The sequence below is a fragment of the Haliotis asinina genome, chromosome 12 (assembly GCF_037392515.1).
Source record: "Haliotis asinina isolate JCU_RB_2024 chromosome 12, JCU_Hal_asi_v2, whole genome shotgun sequence".
Classification (NCBI taxonomy): domain Eukaryota; kingdom Metazoa; phylum Mollusca; class Gastropoda; order Lepetellida; family Haliotidae; genus Haliotis; species Haliotis asinina.
The window spans coordinates 39,117,387-39,133,794 of NC_090291.1; the positions used below are offsets into that span (position 1 = coordinate 39,117,387).

Consider the following 16,408-nt stretch of genomic DNA (forward strand, 5'->3'; position numbering starts at 1 on the left):
GGAATGTGTAAATTCATAAAGACATTGTTATTCAAACGAAAGTCATTGTCAATAATTATTGTGCTTTTTATATCTTACAATGTTAAAACTTTGCTGTTTTTATTGGTTAGTAACAGTACTAAGTAGGAAGTTGATTTTAAAAGTCCCAACTATGTACTTTTAATTTGTTTGGGTAAAAAACTATGCAAAAAAGAGTAAGTGATGAAATGTTTTAAATTTTCACTGAAGTTCAATAGATATCTGTCATAAACACATTAAAAAGTTAGGCCCTCAATTGCTTAGAATGCTGTTTGCGCTCAAGGAGTCCAGGTCCCCTGTTATTTTGAACACTAGTGAGTGAAACAGCTCTGAAGAATTAGCATGCATAGTGTGTCACTTGTGAAAATCTCTACTTGAACACTGCCAGTCATGTCCCTGGTTTAGTACTGCACCTGTAATTGCACCCATGTTGTGTCGTTTAGACTGACCTTGAACTGATCAAGGACAAACAGGATGAACCTCGGGACAACCGAGAAGAAGAAGAGGGAGATGACAGACCAGCTTCTCCAATGTCAGAGGAAGAGCTGGAGAAGGTGGGTGGTGTTCTCCTGGACTTAGTTCCATCAAACAACCGTTGTTAGTCTATTGTCATTAAGATCATCTTGATGCTGTGATTGCTTTGTGGAATGGCACCATGCTGAATTGGGGCTGAATGTAGTTGTGTGTCAGGGAAGTAGCACTAGCTGCTGAGGTGACATCAGTTCTGGTTCATCAGTTGATGTATGTCTAGCTGGTTGCATGCATTGTGGTCTGTCTCCTGTCTCCTGTCTCCTGTCTCCTGTCCCTAGTTGGCCTAGTCATGTACCTAGGTTACACAACCCTTGTACATATACACTGCAGATGGTGCTCCCTTGTTGTGTTTGTTTACAATTATTTTTAAAGAACTGCAGGAACTTGATATGATTCTGTGGTAGCCCTATGATATCTACTCCATAAATCAGCTGGCTATGCTTGCCACCCCTGCTGGTTGTTTACCAGGGTATGTAATGGTGATGAATGTTCACACCTGCTACATGTGTTACCATGGTGTGTATGTGGTTTACTGAATACGAGTAGCTTTGGACACCATGATACTGAAAGTTGTTCAGTGTACGTGCATCATCAACATGTACATCTAGGAAAAACAATAAACCAGAATGTATTTATTACAACTGGCTGATAATTTACAAAGTATAAATATCAGTGTAATATTTGTGTCACAATTGTCACATTGTCTTGTAACAGCTGTCAGTCTCACTGGATCAGAACTGAAACAGTGAACGTTTATGATATCTACAGGGCAGTAGGGTAGCCTAGTGGCAAAAGTGTTTGCTCATCATGTTGAATCCCCTAGTTTGATTCCCCACATGGGCACAGTATTTGAAGGCCATTTCTGACGTCTCCTGCTGTGATATTGCAGGAATATTGCTTCAGGTAGTGTAAGATCTAACTCACTCACTCATTCAATCATTTCTATACAAGCTGACCAGTCTACTTGTATAGGTTTCCACATGACAGTGACTGGCCAATCAGATAGCTGGATTCTTCATGGCTGATGATGATGTATTTACAGGGTCAGCTGGAACAAGAGGCTCCCCCAGAGGGAGGGTTCAAGAAGGAGGACATTGAGCGGCTTGACCTCCACAGTCGCTTCTCACTTCGCCCAGAGGAGGAAGATGCCCTCAAATCTAACCGAGTCCTCACAGCTCTCCTGGAGCGGGACCAGGATGCTGACACACCCATTGGAGTGGAGGAGGTGAGAACAGGAACACTCCTTTAAATCAGCCACATATTTTGTTGAACATTTGTCACAGTAACTCTTGTTGATAGCAATTTGCTGGATGGTCTACATGTTAAAAGTAAACTAATTGTCCTGTTCTGAAAATGATGTCTTACTCTTGCAGGTATTTGATATTTTACCCTTGTATGGAACTCTTCAACCTGGAGACACAGAACAGATAACCTTGACCTTTTATGGTCATGCTGATATCTGGGGTCAGGTGAAGGCCATCTGTGAGGTTGAAGGTGGCCCAACATATGAGCTGACACTCAAGGGAGAAGCATCCTTAGTTGAGTACACATTCGACTGCCGTGACATCGACTATGGCAAACAGATGTACGACCAGGTGGCATCAGCTGAAATAACTCTCATAAACACTGGCAAAGTAGGATTCGAGTTTAGCTCTATTGGCATGGATCCCACTCTGGCAAAGAGACCTTTCCCAGGAATACCAATCATGGTGCCTCATTCAGTAAGTATACTGCTCTCCTTATCCTTATGTTACAGCATGGAAGAATTGTCAGCCAAGCATTTTATTGACAGGACCCTGGGTTTGACATTAATTTTTGTTTTCATCTGTCCAAGTCAATGATCTACCCAAATGCCACCAAGCTAGAAGTATGAGTGTGAATACACGGGGAATGCGTCTAGTCATGTTTTATTTTACAAGTCCAAAACCGGTGAATAATGTGAATTATTTTTATAACTTTGCAGCAGGTAATACCACAAAATCTTAATATATGCTCTTCAGTAATGAAGGACTTGGCCTTCCTACTGTAACTGAGATGGTGGGGTAGCCTAGTGGCTCGTCATGCTGAAGACCCAAGTTCGATTCCCCACATGGGTACAATATGTGAAGACCGTTTCTGGTGTCCTCTGCTGTGATATTGCTGGAATATTGCTAAAGCCAGTGTAAAACCATACTCACTCACTCCTAATATGGTGAACAATCTGCTGTGATACATTCGCCTCCCAGCATCTATGGGGATGCTTTCATGATACTTTTATCTCTGCTACAGGGCTACATTGAACCTCTGAGTGAGCAGAAAGTGACGGTCAAGTTCTTACCAGGAGTACCAGAGAAGTTTCACAAGAACTTCATGATCCAGGTAGCTCACTTCGAACCTGATATCATCAACTTGTATGGTGAAGGTGTGTTTCCCCGGATATCTCTGGATCTCCCAAGGTTGAAGGATCCTGAACTCCACTATGACCTGATGCTGAAGGAGGCCAAGGAGAGCCTGACAAAGGGGGTCAGAAAACTGGACCATCATGCCTCAGAGCGACCAACCAGCGCCCTTGCCTACATGCGCTCACACAGGATGACTGAACATGTTGTCCAGGTAGACCAGGCTGTTGAATGTGGATGTGGAAATTGTTCTTCTCAGTGTGTTGTTGTTCACTGCCAGTGATAGTCAGTGTCTCTCAAGAGGTTGTTTTTGTTATAATTTGAAACATTTGTTCTGGGAGATGTTATATATGAGTGATTTCCTGTAAAATAAGGGGGCAGGGAGTAGCCTAGTGTCTAAAGCATCCACTTCAGGTTATATTCTCCACATTGGTACAATGTGTAAAACCCATTTCTGGTGTCCTCCACTGTCATAGCCCTGAAATGTTGCTAAAAGTGGTGTAAAACTCACTCAGTGTAAAATCAGAGAAAAGCAGTTTTGACTGATTTTGCATCACTTTTAGTAATATATTTTTCTGAAAGAAAGAAAAGTCAAAGAATAAACACTCTTTTAATGATTGTCAGTGTTATACAATGACTTTTATCCTTCCAGCACGAATCAGTACCTTCTGACCTTGAGCTCCAGATGGAGGCTGAGCGTATAGCTGTACGGGACTTTGCCCTTGAGTTACAGCAGGGGTCAGCACGGGCTGACCTGTATGAGCTGACACCACCCACAAGCAATGAAAGTCGAGACACACATGCTACCGGTGACTCCAAGAGAAACAAAGGAAAAAGGATGAAGATGAAGTAGGTTGCCAGGGATTCATTCTGCTTCTTACTTCCTGTTCAACCCAGTACTTATATTTTTTAAATATCTGAACTACAAGGAATATTGTGTGAACTGGGTGAAGGAATGCTGTTTCTGAATTGGACTTTCCCTGCCTTTTGCACCAGATTTGGTATATCAATGGCGGATCCAGAGTGGGGAGTGCAGGTATGCGCACCCCTCTTTTGTCCTGAAAGTTTATTAAATGACCATTGAAACTTTTGTGAAAACTAAGTGTGCACCCCTACGTTCTCAAGAGTATGCACCCCCTTTTCTCAAAAAGCTGTATCCACCCCTGGGTATGTTGCCATTCTGTCTGATGTTAATGTGTATTTTGGTGTCCAGGCCTCGACTGCCGGAGTATATCCTGGACTTTGGCCACGTTGTTCTGGGGACTGTGAGGACCCATGTTGTCCATGCTACCAACACCGGCTGGTTCCCTGCATCCTTCCAGGTGGAGCGGGATAACATCCACCACTATGGCTTCCACATAGAACTGGACCGTGTCCGCAACTTGCCTGGTGCCCCTGACCATGAGACTGTAGACTTTGTTGTGTCCTTTGACCCTAGAGGAGCCAATCTGCAGCTGGGGCAAGTGGAGACCATTGTTCCTATCAATGTAAGTACCTGTGAAAAACAGTCGGATTTCTTTATGAGTGTTTATGTTTGAGAGAAACAAAGTCTTTAGTTTGGTGTGTTTTTCTGATATATTTGGAATCATTCTTAATGCTTCACAATGACATTTATCCATCACAGATTGGAACAGGTACAACTAATGATTTCTTTGCTGCAAACTGATAAAGTTAAGCTATTTAATAAATCATGGTAATCACTTGAGGTTTGCTTTGGGGTAGTGGGGTAGTCTAGTGGTAAAGTGTTTGCTTATCACTCCAAAGGTTTGGATTCCGCTCATGGTTACAATGTGTGAAGCCTATATCTGTGTCTCCCACCGTGATATTGCTGGAATAGTGCTAAAGGCAGGGTAGAACTAAAATCACTCACTGAGTATTACTAATGCATGGACCTTACCATTGCGTGATATTGAAGAGCAAATGAGTGCACATCTATGGCATGAGGTATTTTGCTATATCTGACATCTTTAGTCTCATTGATCTGAACTCTTGGCAGATTTCCTCACAAATGAAACAGGTCGTGTCTTGATTTGTGGATTGAATACATCAACTACACTTCTAGTCTTGATCTATTGACAATGCCTTGGGATCATTTCAGTCCCCATCAACAATTTGTTTTCAATGTTACGACCTCTCATAACACTATAGTTTGTTATAATAAAATAAGTGTATATAGATGACAACTTCTTTAATACTAGAACACAACGTTTCAAGGCTAACCAAGGCTATTCCATCCCCATGGCTTACAATGAGCTCATCAAACCACTCTAGCCTCCTGTACAAACATCTACTCTGTGTACCTCACTGGCTTACTTACTTATCATTACATTGTTAACTTGTATTCATACTAGGCTCTGTGTATGACTGGTTTCCATGTTTATCCTTGTATCCATTGTTACCCCTCGCACCCACCCCTTTTTTTGATCATCACTTGTTAATTAGTTTTCTGTTGCATATGTATTGCCTGTTCTGTCCCTGTATCATTTACAGTTGAAAACGATACAAGAACGTGTTCTAGTATTAAAGAAGTTGTCTTCCATATACACTTATTCTATTTTACTTTCAACTTCTAAATATGCCACTCAAACAAGTCATATAGTTTGTTATAAGTTTTGCACATGTTGTAGGGCTATGAATTTTTGTGGATAGAAACACTGCTCATTGCTTCTTCTGAAACTGTTGTAAAATGTTCACTGTTTTTGTTCAGATTGTTAATGGACCCCAAGTAGCCATTTGCCTGCGGGCCAATGTGACAATGCCTGACATGGAGATATCAGATGATACGTTGGACTTCGGGGATGTTAGGTGTGGGGAGTGTAAGGTGATCACAGTACAGCTTCACAACCACCAGCAGGTGCCCTGTGAGTGGAACTCACAGCTCTCAGACAAAGACAGAAAACAGGTCAGTGCAGGGAACTTAGCTGTGCAGTGTCTGTTTTGTCTAAGGACTTGAGGATAAAATGAAGTCTTGCATGTATTATATAAGACAAATGTGTCTTGAACAAACAATTCAGAGTTTCCAGCGATTATATTTTCCTGACTTCTTTGACAGTCCAATTACACAAAACACGCAATCAAAGCAGTTGGGTGAAATATGTCACAAATTAGACATTGATCCTATTGCTGGCATAGTGACTTATACAAGCAGTTGAAAGTTTTAGGATTTTGAATAGTTTGTATGATGCATCTTATGCAAAAAGTTTTCTTTAAAACTGTACAGTGCTTTCTGATTGTGTATTATTCCTACATTTAGATGCCAAACATCTCACATTTCCTAACTGCCTCTTGTGGGCACCTCTGTAATAGGAAACAGCAGAAATGACTGGTCTGACAGTCAGTCATCTTTGTGGAATGTGGAAGTGGGAATCTCTGTTTACAGGCTGACCGCCACATCCCCATGCATCTGAGACGTAAGCTGCGGCAGGAGAAGAAGAAGCCACAGCACTATGAGATCATGCCCCCCACCGGGATGCTGATGCCTGGACAGAGGACCAATGTCCAGGTCAAGTTCATGCCTACCGAGGAGGTCAGTGATTCACAATTCTTTGTATTACTTTGTTGTACTCTCGGCTACTTTGGACTACTTTGCTCTGCTGAGTGTTACTTTGTGTTCCAGAGGAACTGTGTAGGGATTCTGGATAAGACTTATGCTGGTCAATTGAGGCATGGGTGACTCAGTCTCAATGACTTGGTTGATAGTGAGGGTTGTTGCTAACAATATCAATCAGTAGGTTCTGCAGACAAGATTGTTTGAGTTTTTAGACTCTGTTAGTAAATGCAGCCTATTCACTGTTTCAGAAATGCTATGAGAATCGTATCCCGATCAGGATTTCCCAGAGCAGTCAAAGAATCCTGCTGCTGTGTCGAGGTCAAGGCCTTGAGCCTCGTCTGGAGTTTGATCGCAACCTGGTTGAGTTTGGTCCCATCCTGCCTCACAGCAGTGGAGATGAGCAGGAGATCGTGGTGAAGAACCCATGCAGTTTTCCTATAGAGTTCTACAACCTGGAGTGTGATGAGGGCTACCTGGAGGAGGAGAAAGTACTGCGGCTCATGAAGGGGTATGATGAGTACAACACCATACTACTTCCTCCACGCAACCCTGGTGACAAACTGCCACATGAGCTGCTCGATCACTATGATGGTAAGAAAGAAGTACTTCTCATCCACACCCCTTACCTTTTGGAGTACAGTGCACATAGAGTTAAATACACTTATAATGAACTCTTGCTTTGTTTTCTCATTCATTATAACTGTAGTTTGCTACATGTGATTTGAATAAATATTTTGTAGAGCAAATGAAGAAACTGGAGGAAGAGGAGAGAATCAAGAGGGAAGCAGAGGAAGCAGCTGAAGCAGCTCAAAGGGAACAGGAAGAGAGAGAGAAAGAAGGTCAGTTTTGTTACTCCTGCCTTTAGTGATTCGGGTTAGGACCACAGTGCACCATTTAACATAAGAGGAAGCTACAAGGAGGTCTAGGTGTAATGTGTTTCATGGATGATTGTGCATAAATGTAGTTTGATGAAACATATTGCTTCATATATGGTGAAAGTAGTGTGACGCTTTGTAATAGACAATTTTGTCTGTCTCTCATCACAACAGAGCATGGTGATGAGGAAGGCAAGGAGCAAGACGACACAGAACAAGCACCTGCCATTGTCATGACGGTACCATCTCGAGAGATGACGCCACGTGAACCACCATCAAAGACTATCTCAGATGAAGAGGAAAAGATTAAGAAAGATGAATCTTCGGAAGGTACACAAAACCCTTTTTCCAAGTCTCTTACCAGTGCGCAACTTATCATGGATGGGAATGTGTAAATAGTCAACCATGTTCTCATTCTTCATTATTGAATGAATTATCTTTTGTATTGCAGAAAGAGACAAGGAGAACACCGTGGGTGTTGGAGAGCTGGAAATCACTCCAGTGTCGGCTGCCATTGCCCGACATCTTGGTATCGACCTTACTCCTGAAGGCAAGGCTGCTCGAAACCGACGAGGCATCAGTCTCATCGTACATGGACCACCAATGTCAGGTCAGTCCCAGAAGGAATAATTCAATATTACAATAAGCATTCAGTTCACCTTAGTCCAGATTACATTTCTCCTAAATTCCTGCTGTTTGGATGGTCAGGTCTTAAGGTCTTCCTGAAAAGTGTTCATGCAGAGGAATATGTATTCATGGTTAATTTCTCTTTCATTTCACGTTTCACTTTATAAGTGAAAAGTCTGCATGGCAGTGTCATGGAATTTTCATCAAAATGTAAGCCTTCTCATCAAACTTTTACATAGGATATAAGCACGAAGTGAAGAAAGAGTGCTTATGCAAGATTTAATTTCAGAAAAAGTCTGATGGTGGCCTGTGCACTGTTAGTTATACAGTCCCACATCAAAGTACAATTAGCTGATGTTTCTTTTCAAGGCAAATCCAGCACGGTGGTGATGCTAGCCAAACGCTACAAGGCAGCCATACTGACAGTAGATGGAGTTGTTCTTGAGGCTATATCCAATGGCAACACTCCATCGGGTCTCAAGGCCAGGGAACTATGTGCTGAAGCTGCTAGAAGGAAGGCAGAGGAGACCAAGGGCATGGAGCCTGATGACCCCGAAAAGACAAAGGCAGGAGGTCTGAGTGTGGAGGCTCTCACTGCCCACACACAGGGTACTGGTAAGTTCCAGGCAACCATGGAACCCCGGCCCCAAAAAATACAATGCATTGATATAATAGGAAACATTAATTCTCAATCCCACCGAACCTGTCTGATTCAGAATACATAATTGTTTACAAATCAGAGAAGTGAAGCTATAAGGGATCAAATTAGTTACTGTTCTTTTCCCATTGTCAACAGAAATGGCAGAAGACCTGCTGTTATGTTCTGTTGCTGTAGTCCTGTTATAGTTTCAGTTTTCAGTCTCTCTTGAAATGTATAGACATGCATGCAGAAGTTCTGTGATGGTACACACCAAAGTAAAGTGACAGCAGCTTAATTGGCAACTATCATATTAAGTTCCAGGCAGCGGAGTAGTTGGTGGAGCAGCCTCAATGGTTTCCAACAGGAAGACAAGCACCATCTCTGAACAGAAAGGCAAGGAGAAGCATCATGGTGGCAGTGTCCTTGGAGCCAAGACTGGAGTCAACACATCCTCTGTAGATGGAGCCACGGGCAGTCAGGTACATGTGATATTGAATACTTCATTTTTAATAGTTGGTGAATTTTGAGAATTCTCTTTGAAATTTTATTGAGCTATTTATTCTAAAGGCACTGTTTCATGTGGAGTTGACTCCTGTTGTCTCAGACTTTTATTTGTCAGTTTTGGTTGTGTTGAAAAACCCAGTCCAGATAAGGTCATTTGGTAATAAGGTTAAACCCTGGATAACATAAAGAGTGTCTCCAGTCTCCTAAAATTTGAGACAACATGGTTCTACTGTGTTTGCCTCAGCTTGTAGGGCTGCAACGATTTGGTTTCATTCGTTGACAATTGATATTTGGATACCAATTTCAAATCTTTCCATGCCACCAAAATGAAATTTTGACTCCAACTTGAGCAGTTTCAAGCTCTGAAATAAAGCATGAAGTAACTGTTTGACACCGATCTAATTATCCAATGTGATTTGTTTTTAGTAGACATCTCAAAGTTGATGATGGATTTCACACTAAAAAAGCCATCTCTGAGAGTCCAATGAAATCTGATTTTTTTACTTATATGCAGATTCGAATTGAACATGATCAAATCAAGGATCCAGTATAAAAAATCAAATCAAATCGAGGTCTTGGTGAATCATTGCAGCCCTAGAAGCCTGCCCTATGTGTTCTGTGTGAAGACTTTGTAGTGAGATTGATGTAATCTATCATGCAGGTGCCAAGTAGTCCCCCACCTCTGGCTGCCCCCATTGCCCGCCGTCTCAGTGTCAGTGCCTCGGTGGCTGGGGAGGAAGGGCTGATGAGCTGCATCCTGCCTGAAGAGCTGCTGGTGGAAATTCTGGCAGAGAGGATGCAGGTAGGTTAGCTTACGGTCAACCAACAAGCACAGGATTTGCCTTTGCTCTCTAGAACTGGATCACACATTTAACATACTAATATTAAAGTGTTCCTTCAGGTTTCTGCTATAGTGAAGAAAGCTGCTTTATAATCATCTGTATAGGTGTCTACTGGTGATAGGGGTCAGAAAACATCCCATGTAACCAAATCTCTACCAAGTCAGCTAAAATGATAATCAGGTGTCCTTGTGTTACGTGGCCCCAATTTCTTGAAACAAACTTAGGTCTTTGCTCAAATTTTCAAGCTTAGTTTGACAATTTGAAACAGCTGAATCTTTAAGTCAAAATAAAAAAGCCCAAACAACTTAAATAATCTATCCACCAAACTCAAATTGTCTGCGATATATAAGTTTAATATCAATTTCATTTCATTCTGGGAAATTCTTTTTCATGCATTTTCTCAAATTTAAGTAAGAACTCTAACTTAAGTAAAAATCTAGGCTTAAGTTTGTTTCGAGAATTAAGGGCCTGGTCATCGCAACCCAGTGGCATGGATAGTTGGTCTTGCTATCAGCCACTGGTTTCATTGACCCAGACACTTTTCTTGTTTAACTGTTGTTCATTTCATAACTAAAATAGCATTTACTCACTCAGTGAATAAATATCAGTATGAGAGGTAGTTTCAAAATTTTGTTAGCTAGTGCGGCTAGCTTGACCTGAAAGTTACTGGCTGACAAAATAATTCACAAGCACACATTTCATCATTAAGCAGCTAACAGGATAAACACTTCTATCAGGCCATAATCTTGCATGATTTAAAGGTGTATTAATTTAACAATTTGAAGAGCATATTTACTTACAAAATGACCCCATGAAAAATTCACTAGTTAGTTGAGCCAGTTACTGTGGAGATTTACTGGCCTGAATGGATTTTTATTAGTCCAGGGCTAGCAGGCCAGTGGCTATATCACACACTGGTTTCCATTACTTTTGTCCCCACAGCTGGATGACTGCCACCGTGGCGTGGTGTTTGATGGCCTGGAAACACTGTTCTCCCAGAACTATCTGACCACAACCAATGCCATCCTGAAGGCTCTCAACAACCGTCGCTTCATCTTCTTTGTGACACTCAAGCTGGACTACAATATCCTCAAGGAACAGGAGAAGAAAGAAATGGAAGAGAGAGGTGAGCACAATTCCAGAGACCTCTACCAACAATGTTAATATGTATTCTTTAACTAATTGTCTGTCTCTGACCGTCAACATTAGACATGACCTTGTCAGCATCTAGACCAACATGGTCTCTGAATTCTGTACTGTCACATGTGATTAGGCTTATAGTTTCACATGGTCACAGGGCAGGTATTGGTCAAGATAAACCAAATTTACAGCATTTCTGAAGTACATGTAGCATGTGTGCACCATGTGTGCTGTTTATACAGAGTTACCTCCCTTAGGCATTTCTGAATCTGTGAAAATGAATTTGCTTCCCAGAATTCTGTTTCTGATTTCGTCACTATCATATCTGTACTGATGGCCTTTCTCTGAAGTGGTCAGAGTCTTTAACCTGCATCCCCCCAGGATTACACTAAGTGATATGAATGAAATTTTCACAGTGACCTTAACCAAGACAGTACCTCCAACACTTGTGCTTTTTGTAGAGAATCAGGCACGTGCAGCTGAGGAACAGGAGCGACAGAGGCTGGAGGACATGTCGGAGGATGAGTATGATGCCCTCACAGATGCTGAAAAGGCTGTTGTGGACAAGAAGAGGCTTGAAATAAAGAAAGAGAGAATCAAAAAGTATGTTGAAAGAACATGTACACATGAGATATTTAAGGATGAAATTTCATTACAATTAGCAAATACGTTATTATTGATAAAAGTCTGTCTTTATAAAGAAGGGGGTGCCACCACCTATCAACTCCTTCAAATTATCAGCATGGTTTCTGTAGAATTTCCAAGATTAGTGTTAAATACCAATGATGGCTTTTCATATCACAGGGAAGAAAAAGAGAGAGCTAAGAAAGAGCTTGAGGCCATGGAGGAAGAGAGAAGGAGGCTGGAGGAAGAAAGCATGTAAGTAATTATTTCTTGTCCCTTGTAGTTGAGACGATATACTTGACATGTATGCTGTTTCTGGTAGCTGTCCTAAACAGATAAATATATTTCACCAAATATATTGCTCAATTTTACGCATTCCTACAACTCATGATGTCAAAACCTGAACTCCATGTTCTAGCTGTTCACTTCCATCAATAAGATTCTATATGGGCATTAATGTAACATTGTCTAAGGCAATACAGTATGTAAATAAAGTTACAAGATTTCAAGATTTTCACTTGATAATTTGAGTCAGTGGATTGTCATGCCTCATAGAAATGCAACTATAAATTGTTCATTACATCATTTTTATTCTCTCTTGCTGATAGAGCTGTTGTTGCACCAATGTCTGAAATACCTTGGTGAGGAATTTTAAGACTTAATAAAAACAGCATGCCCATGTTCACAGGTTTTTGTATATTCTACAAGCTCAATGCATGAGTTGATTATGATTTGTACACATTGTACACACCCCTTGATCTTGTCATGAAACATGAGGATATCTGTTGCCAAATGCTTCTTCATCACTGGTAGAAATCATGTACACTTTTCTGTGGTGTCACTGTTTTCAACTAAAGAGCAAGACATGACCTCCTTGGAGTGACAGGGAAACCACTGTGAGCTCAGTTCAGTGAGCACTTAGATCATGTCACACAAGTCTGTGTTAGAATTGGTCTTCAGTATGTTCTTGTATAGAACACATTTCACGTGCACCATCCTGCCCACATATCCCCTTCTCCGAACTAAAGAAAACCACATCTCTGAAGCAGTTCTAACCAAACAAGAACATCATTTATTGAAAACCCAAAGGCAAATGGAAGTATGTACTCAGCTAGGAACTTTTGTTACTCATAAAAAGCTTAATTAAGAGCTTTTCTTTATAGTGTGTTTCTACTACACCATCATTTTTAGGTTGCCACATACTATTTGCACTGAAGTCAGAGCATGAAATGACACAGAACCATGTATCATCTTAAAAAGTTTTCATTCTTAGGTTGTTCACCTTTAGGAGTAGGAAGAGGTACTACCTGAATAGTAGCTTGCTCATTGATGAACGCATGACATAGTGATCATCTTAGTATCTGGGGCAGTTGGGTACCCTGGTGGTTGAAGTGTTTGTTTGTCTGGCCCAGGAATAGGTTTGACTTTGCACATGGGTACCCCCAGTGTGTGGAGCTCAATTCTGGTGTCCTCCGTGGTGATATGGCTGTGATGTTTTTAAAAGCAGCATAAAACCCAACTCTCTTACTCATATTAGTAGGTATATGGACACAGTCAGCCATCCATAAACAAACACACATATTATTCACTTCACCTGTTCTGGAAGAAGATTCCTGCTGATATGTAATTGTGATACTGACCAAGTGGAACGGTCATGTGTGTTATGTGTCAGTTCCATTTTCAACACAGGTATTGCCATGTCCATGTTTAAACACGTATATGTGATTATTCTTTAGCCAATTCCCAAAGCATATAAATAATTTGAAATTAGAAATATTGATGTTTTGTCCATATGTTGTTTACATTCACACTAGCAAACATGTTATCAGACTTCACCAATTTACAAGAAACATTTGTGTGTGTGGGAGTGGGTGGTTGGGGGGAGGGGGGTTTGTCATCCCTTCATTTCTCATTTCTGACAGGTTTTTAATTACTGAAACTGCACTATTTCTACTTCTTCGATTTGATGAATTTGCAAACCTGATACTTGTATGGTTCACATTGTGCACTTGAGTCCAAATTTGAAATCAAGCTCACTGAGCATGTACTAGTTCCGTGGATATGTGTACTATGTAATTCCACCATCATCATCATTATAAAACGGTACAGTTGCTGAGACAAGTGTGATTTCCAAGGCAAATTATCTCCCTTCATCTGACCTTGACCTTTCCTCCAGTAATAAACAAAAGAAACCAAGGAAGGGCAAGGATGCTAATAAGGACAAGGATAAGAAGGGTGTGGCCAGCAAGGCCGCCACCCAGCCAAGCCAGGATCGTGTGGGTCAGAAGTCTCAGGGTGGTCAGCGGCCACATGACAGTGACCACACAACCAAGACTGGCTCCAACACAGAGAGACCTGAGTCCCACCAGACTGAGAAGTCGGACACACAGATTGATGACAAGTAAGTGTTATACAGATCAAATTCAACAAAAATATCTCCATAGTGTATTTGTGATGTATGTTAACGATAATGGAAGAAAATACAAAGAGGTTTGTTTCTATTATGGACATTGATTTTTGGGTGATTAGGTGCCTAACTCTGAGGGTGCGGGTTGGAATCCCGGATGGGACTCAACCAAAAAAGTACTAAAATCTGTACTTTACTAGGAAAGTGAAATCCCAAATATGACATATGTTGCACTTGACCACTTTGTACATGGCATCGTGTAATCATTGCCGTAACTCATTTACCCATGCCGCACCACTGTCATTTCCAAAGACTTACCTGAAACCAAATTAGCTCTATGTTGACAAACTATACATTCAAACCAAAGCTATGTCATAAAACTATCTCATCCATACATACTTGCCACACACCCATCATACTATGGCTCTTCATCTTCTCATCAAGCTTTATTTTGCCTTGTGTGACAGGAAGAAAAAGGCAGGCAAGGATGGGAAGAAGGATGGTAAGTGCAAGGAGGATGGTCCTGCTGATGGGGACGGTAAAGATGCACTCAAGGAAGCAGAGATACTGCTCATGCAGAGGTAAGCGCTTGGAGTTTAGTTTGTACCTCTGTCTGCCAGATTGCCTCCCTTAGTTGCACCAGAATCCAAATGACATGGATGTGAATATAAATCCACTGTGATCTTTTATCTTTGCAGGTTCCGCACATTTGAGCATGCTCAGAATGAACTGACTCATCTCCTCGAGTACTGGGACAGAACTACCCTGCAGATCAAACGTCCCCCTACTCCCTCTGAGAAGTCAGAAGAGGATGGAGCACAGCATCCTCCATCAGGGAAGAAGGGCAAGGGGAAAGGTAGGACATCAACATCCTTTGGTTTGTTCAGCATGGAGGCCAGAAGACTTAACTTCAAACCAATTGAGTTAACACTGAAGCATCATCAGGAGTTACACTTTTTCTGACAAACCCTGTGTAATCGAGAACTGATCTTGTTGAAATATTCTCCCCAAATAATACTAATGTCATTTGTTTTGTGAGAATATGAAGTTTCTTTTCTCCAGACAAGCATGACAAAGAAAAGGAAAAAGAGAAGGAGAGACAGAGACAGCTGGAGAAAGAGATGGCAGAGAAGGCAGCAAAGGAGGTAAGTCATTAAACCCTGTTGTGATCCAAATCAGTAATGATTAAGAATTTAGTGACCGGTATTATATTTCAGGGTTTCACAAATAAATTAGTCACAGTAGGATATTCAATTTTCATGGTGACTGATGTAGGACAGGAATAACAAAATACCCAAACACAGGCTTCAAAAGCAAAAGAGTATCTAACATTAACCCATCAAAATCAAGCAACACACCAAATACCAAACAGACATACTGTTATACAGTATTATCTTCCATTTGGTAACTCCTGAACACATGTGCTGTTCCCTCTGTTGTAGGCGGCTCTGGCTGCTGCCCAGGCCGATGGTGATAGCCAGGATGGAGATCAGACTGATGACCCCAACAAGAAAGTTGAGGATGGTGTGGGTGTGCCCAACATCATCATCGACTGCTCAGACAAGACTGTCCACCCTGGGGAGAAGATCATGCAGGGAGAAAAACTGCCCACAGTGGAAGAGGTCAGTATGGAAGCCTAACTGAAAAAAACTGGTAATGTTTTGCCCAATAATGCTCTGTGACAATGAGGATGCTGGGGTAAGCTAGTGCTTACAATGACAATTAATGATGTTCCTCTTATGGTATGTTTCTGATATTACTTAAAGTAATATTTAATATACACTCACTCACTCAGTCACTCACTCACTCACTCACTCATTCACGAGTAGTGTATGATTTTGCAAGAATTTAAAGATTTCGAAGAAAGAGAATTTCCTGTTGTGAAAAGTAATAACATATGTCAATACCTCCAAAATCTATTATCTCTTTGACTGGTAAGGTCCTGGTTTGGAATATTGGCCTTCAGTAAACCATGCTCATCATAAGAGACAACTGACTTGGTTAACTCATGCCATCAGTTCCCAATTGCGCAGATCAATGCTCATGCTGTTGATCACTGGATTGTCTGATCCAGACTCTATTATTTACAGACTGTCGCCACATAGCTGGAATATTGCTGAGTGTGGGGTAAAACTGAACTAACTCACTCACCAACTATTAGCTCTTGGAATACCTATAACATTAACAACACTTCTTGGAGCCAGCAGATTATTTCCATTCCTGGATTTTGTATAGTTGCTTTGAGTCCTGTACTTCACTCTTAGTATTTTGT

General features: G+C 41.2%; 1 protein-coding gene across 1 annotated transcript in view; it reads left to right on the top strand.

Annotated features, from left to right (window-relative positions):
• LOC137258925 (hydrocephalus-inducing protein homolog) overlaps window positions 1-16,408 on the top strand; it is a 74,574-nt gene that overhangs the window by 24,343 nt on the left and 33,823 nt on the right. The window contains exons 23-45 of the mRNA XM_067796620.1: window positions 462-572; window positions 1,592-1,774; window positions 1,923-2,270; window positions 2,818-3,141; window positions 3,580-3,776; window positions 4,141-4,414; window positions 5,635-5,829; window positions 6,307-6,453; window positions 6,726-7,068; window positions 7,218-7,316; window positions 7,527-7,682; window positions 7,804-7,962; window positions 8,349-8,594; window positions 8,935-9,098; window positions 9,785-9,925; window positions 10,908-11,091; window positions 11,567-11,708; window positions 11,910-11,984; window positions 13,906-14,130; window positions 14,604-14,717; window positions 14,835-14,992; window positions 15,199-15,281; window positions 15,579-15,758. Of these exons, the coding sequence (XP_067652721.1) occupies window positions 462-572; window positions 1,592-1,774; window positions 1,923-2,270; window positions 2,818-3,141; window positions 3,580-3,776; window positions 4,141-4,414; window positions 5,635-5,829; window positions 6,307-6,453; window positions 6,726-7,068; window positions 7,218-7,316; window positions 7,527-7,682; window positions 7,804-7,962; window positions 8,349-8,594; window positions 8,935-9,098; window positions 9,785-9,925; window positions 10,908-11,091; window positions 11,567-11,708; window positions 11,910-11,984; window positions 13,906-14,130; window positions 14,604-14,717; window positions 14,835-14,992; window positions 15,199-15,281; window positions 15,579-15,758 (4,248 nt within the window). The remainder of the gene's footprint in view (window positions 1-461; window positions 573-1,591; window positions 1,775-1,922; window positions 2,271-2,817; window positions 3,142-3,579; window positions 3,777-4,140; window positions 4,415-5,634; window positions 5,830-6,306; window positions 6,454-6,725; window positions 7,069-7,217; window positions 7,317-7,526; window positions 7,683-7,803; window positions 7,963-8,348; window positions 8,595-8,934; window positions 9,099-9,784; window positions 9,926-10,907; window positions 11,092-11,566; window positions 11,709-11,909; window positions 11,985-13,905; window positions 14,131-14,603; window positions 14,718-14,834; window positions 14,993-15,198; window positions 15,282-15,578; window positions 15,759-16,408) is intronic.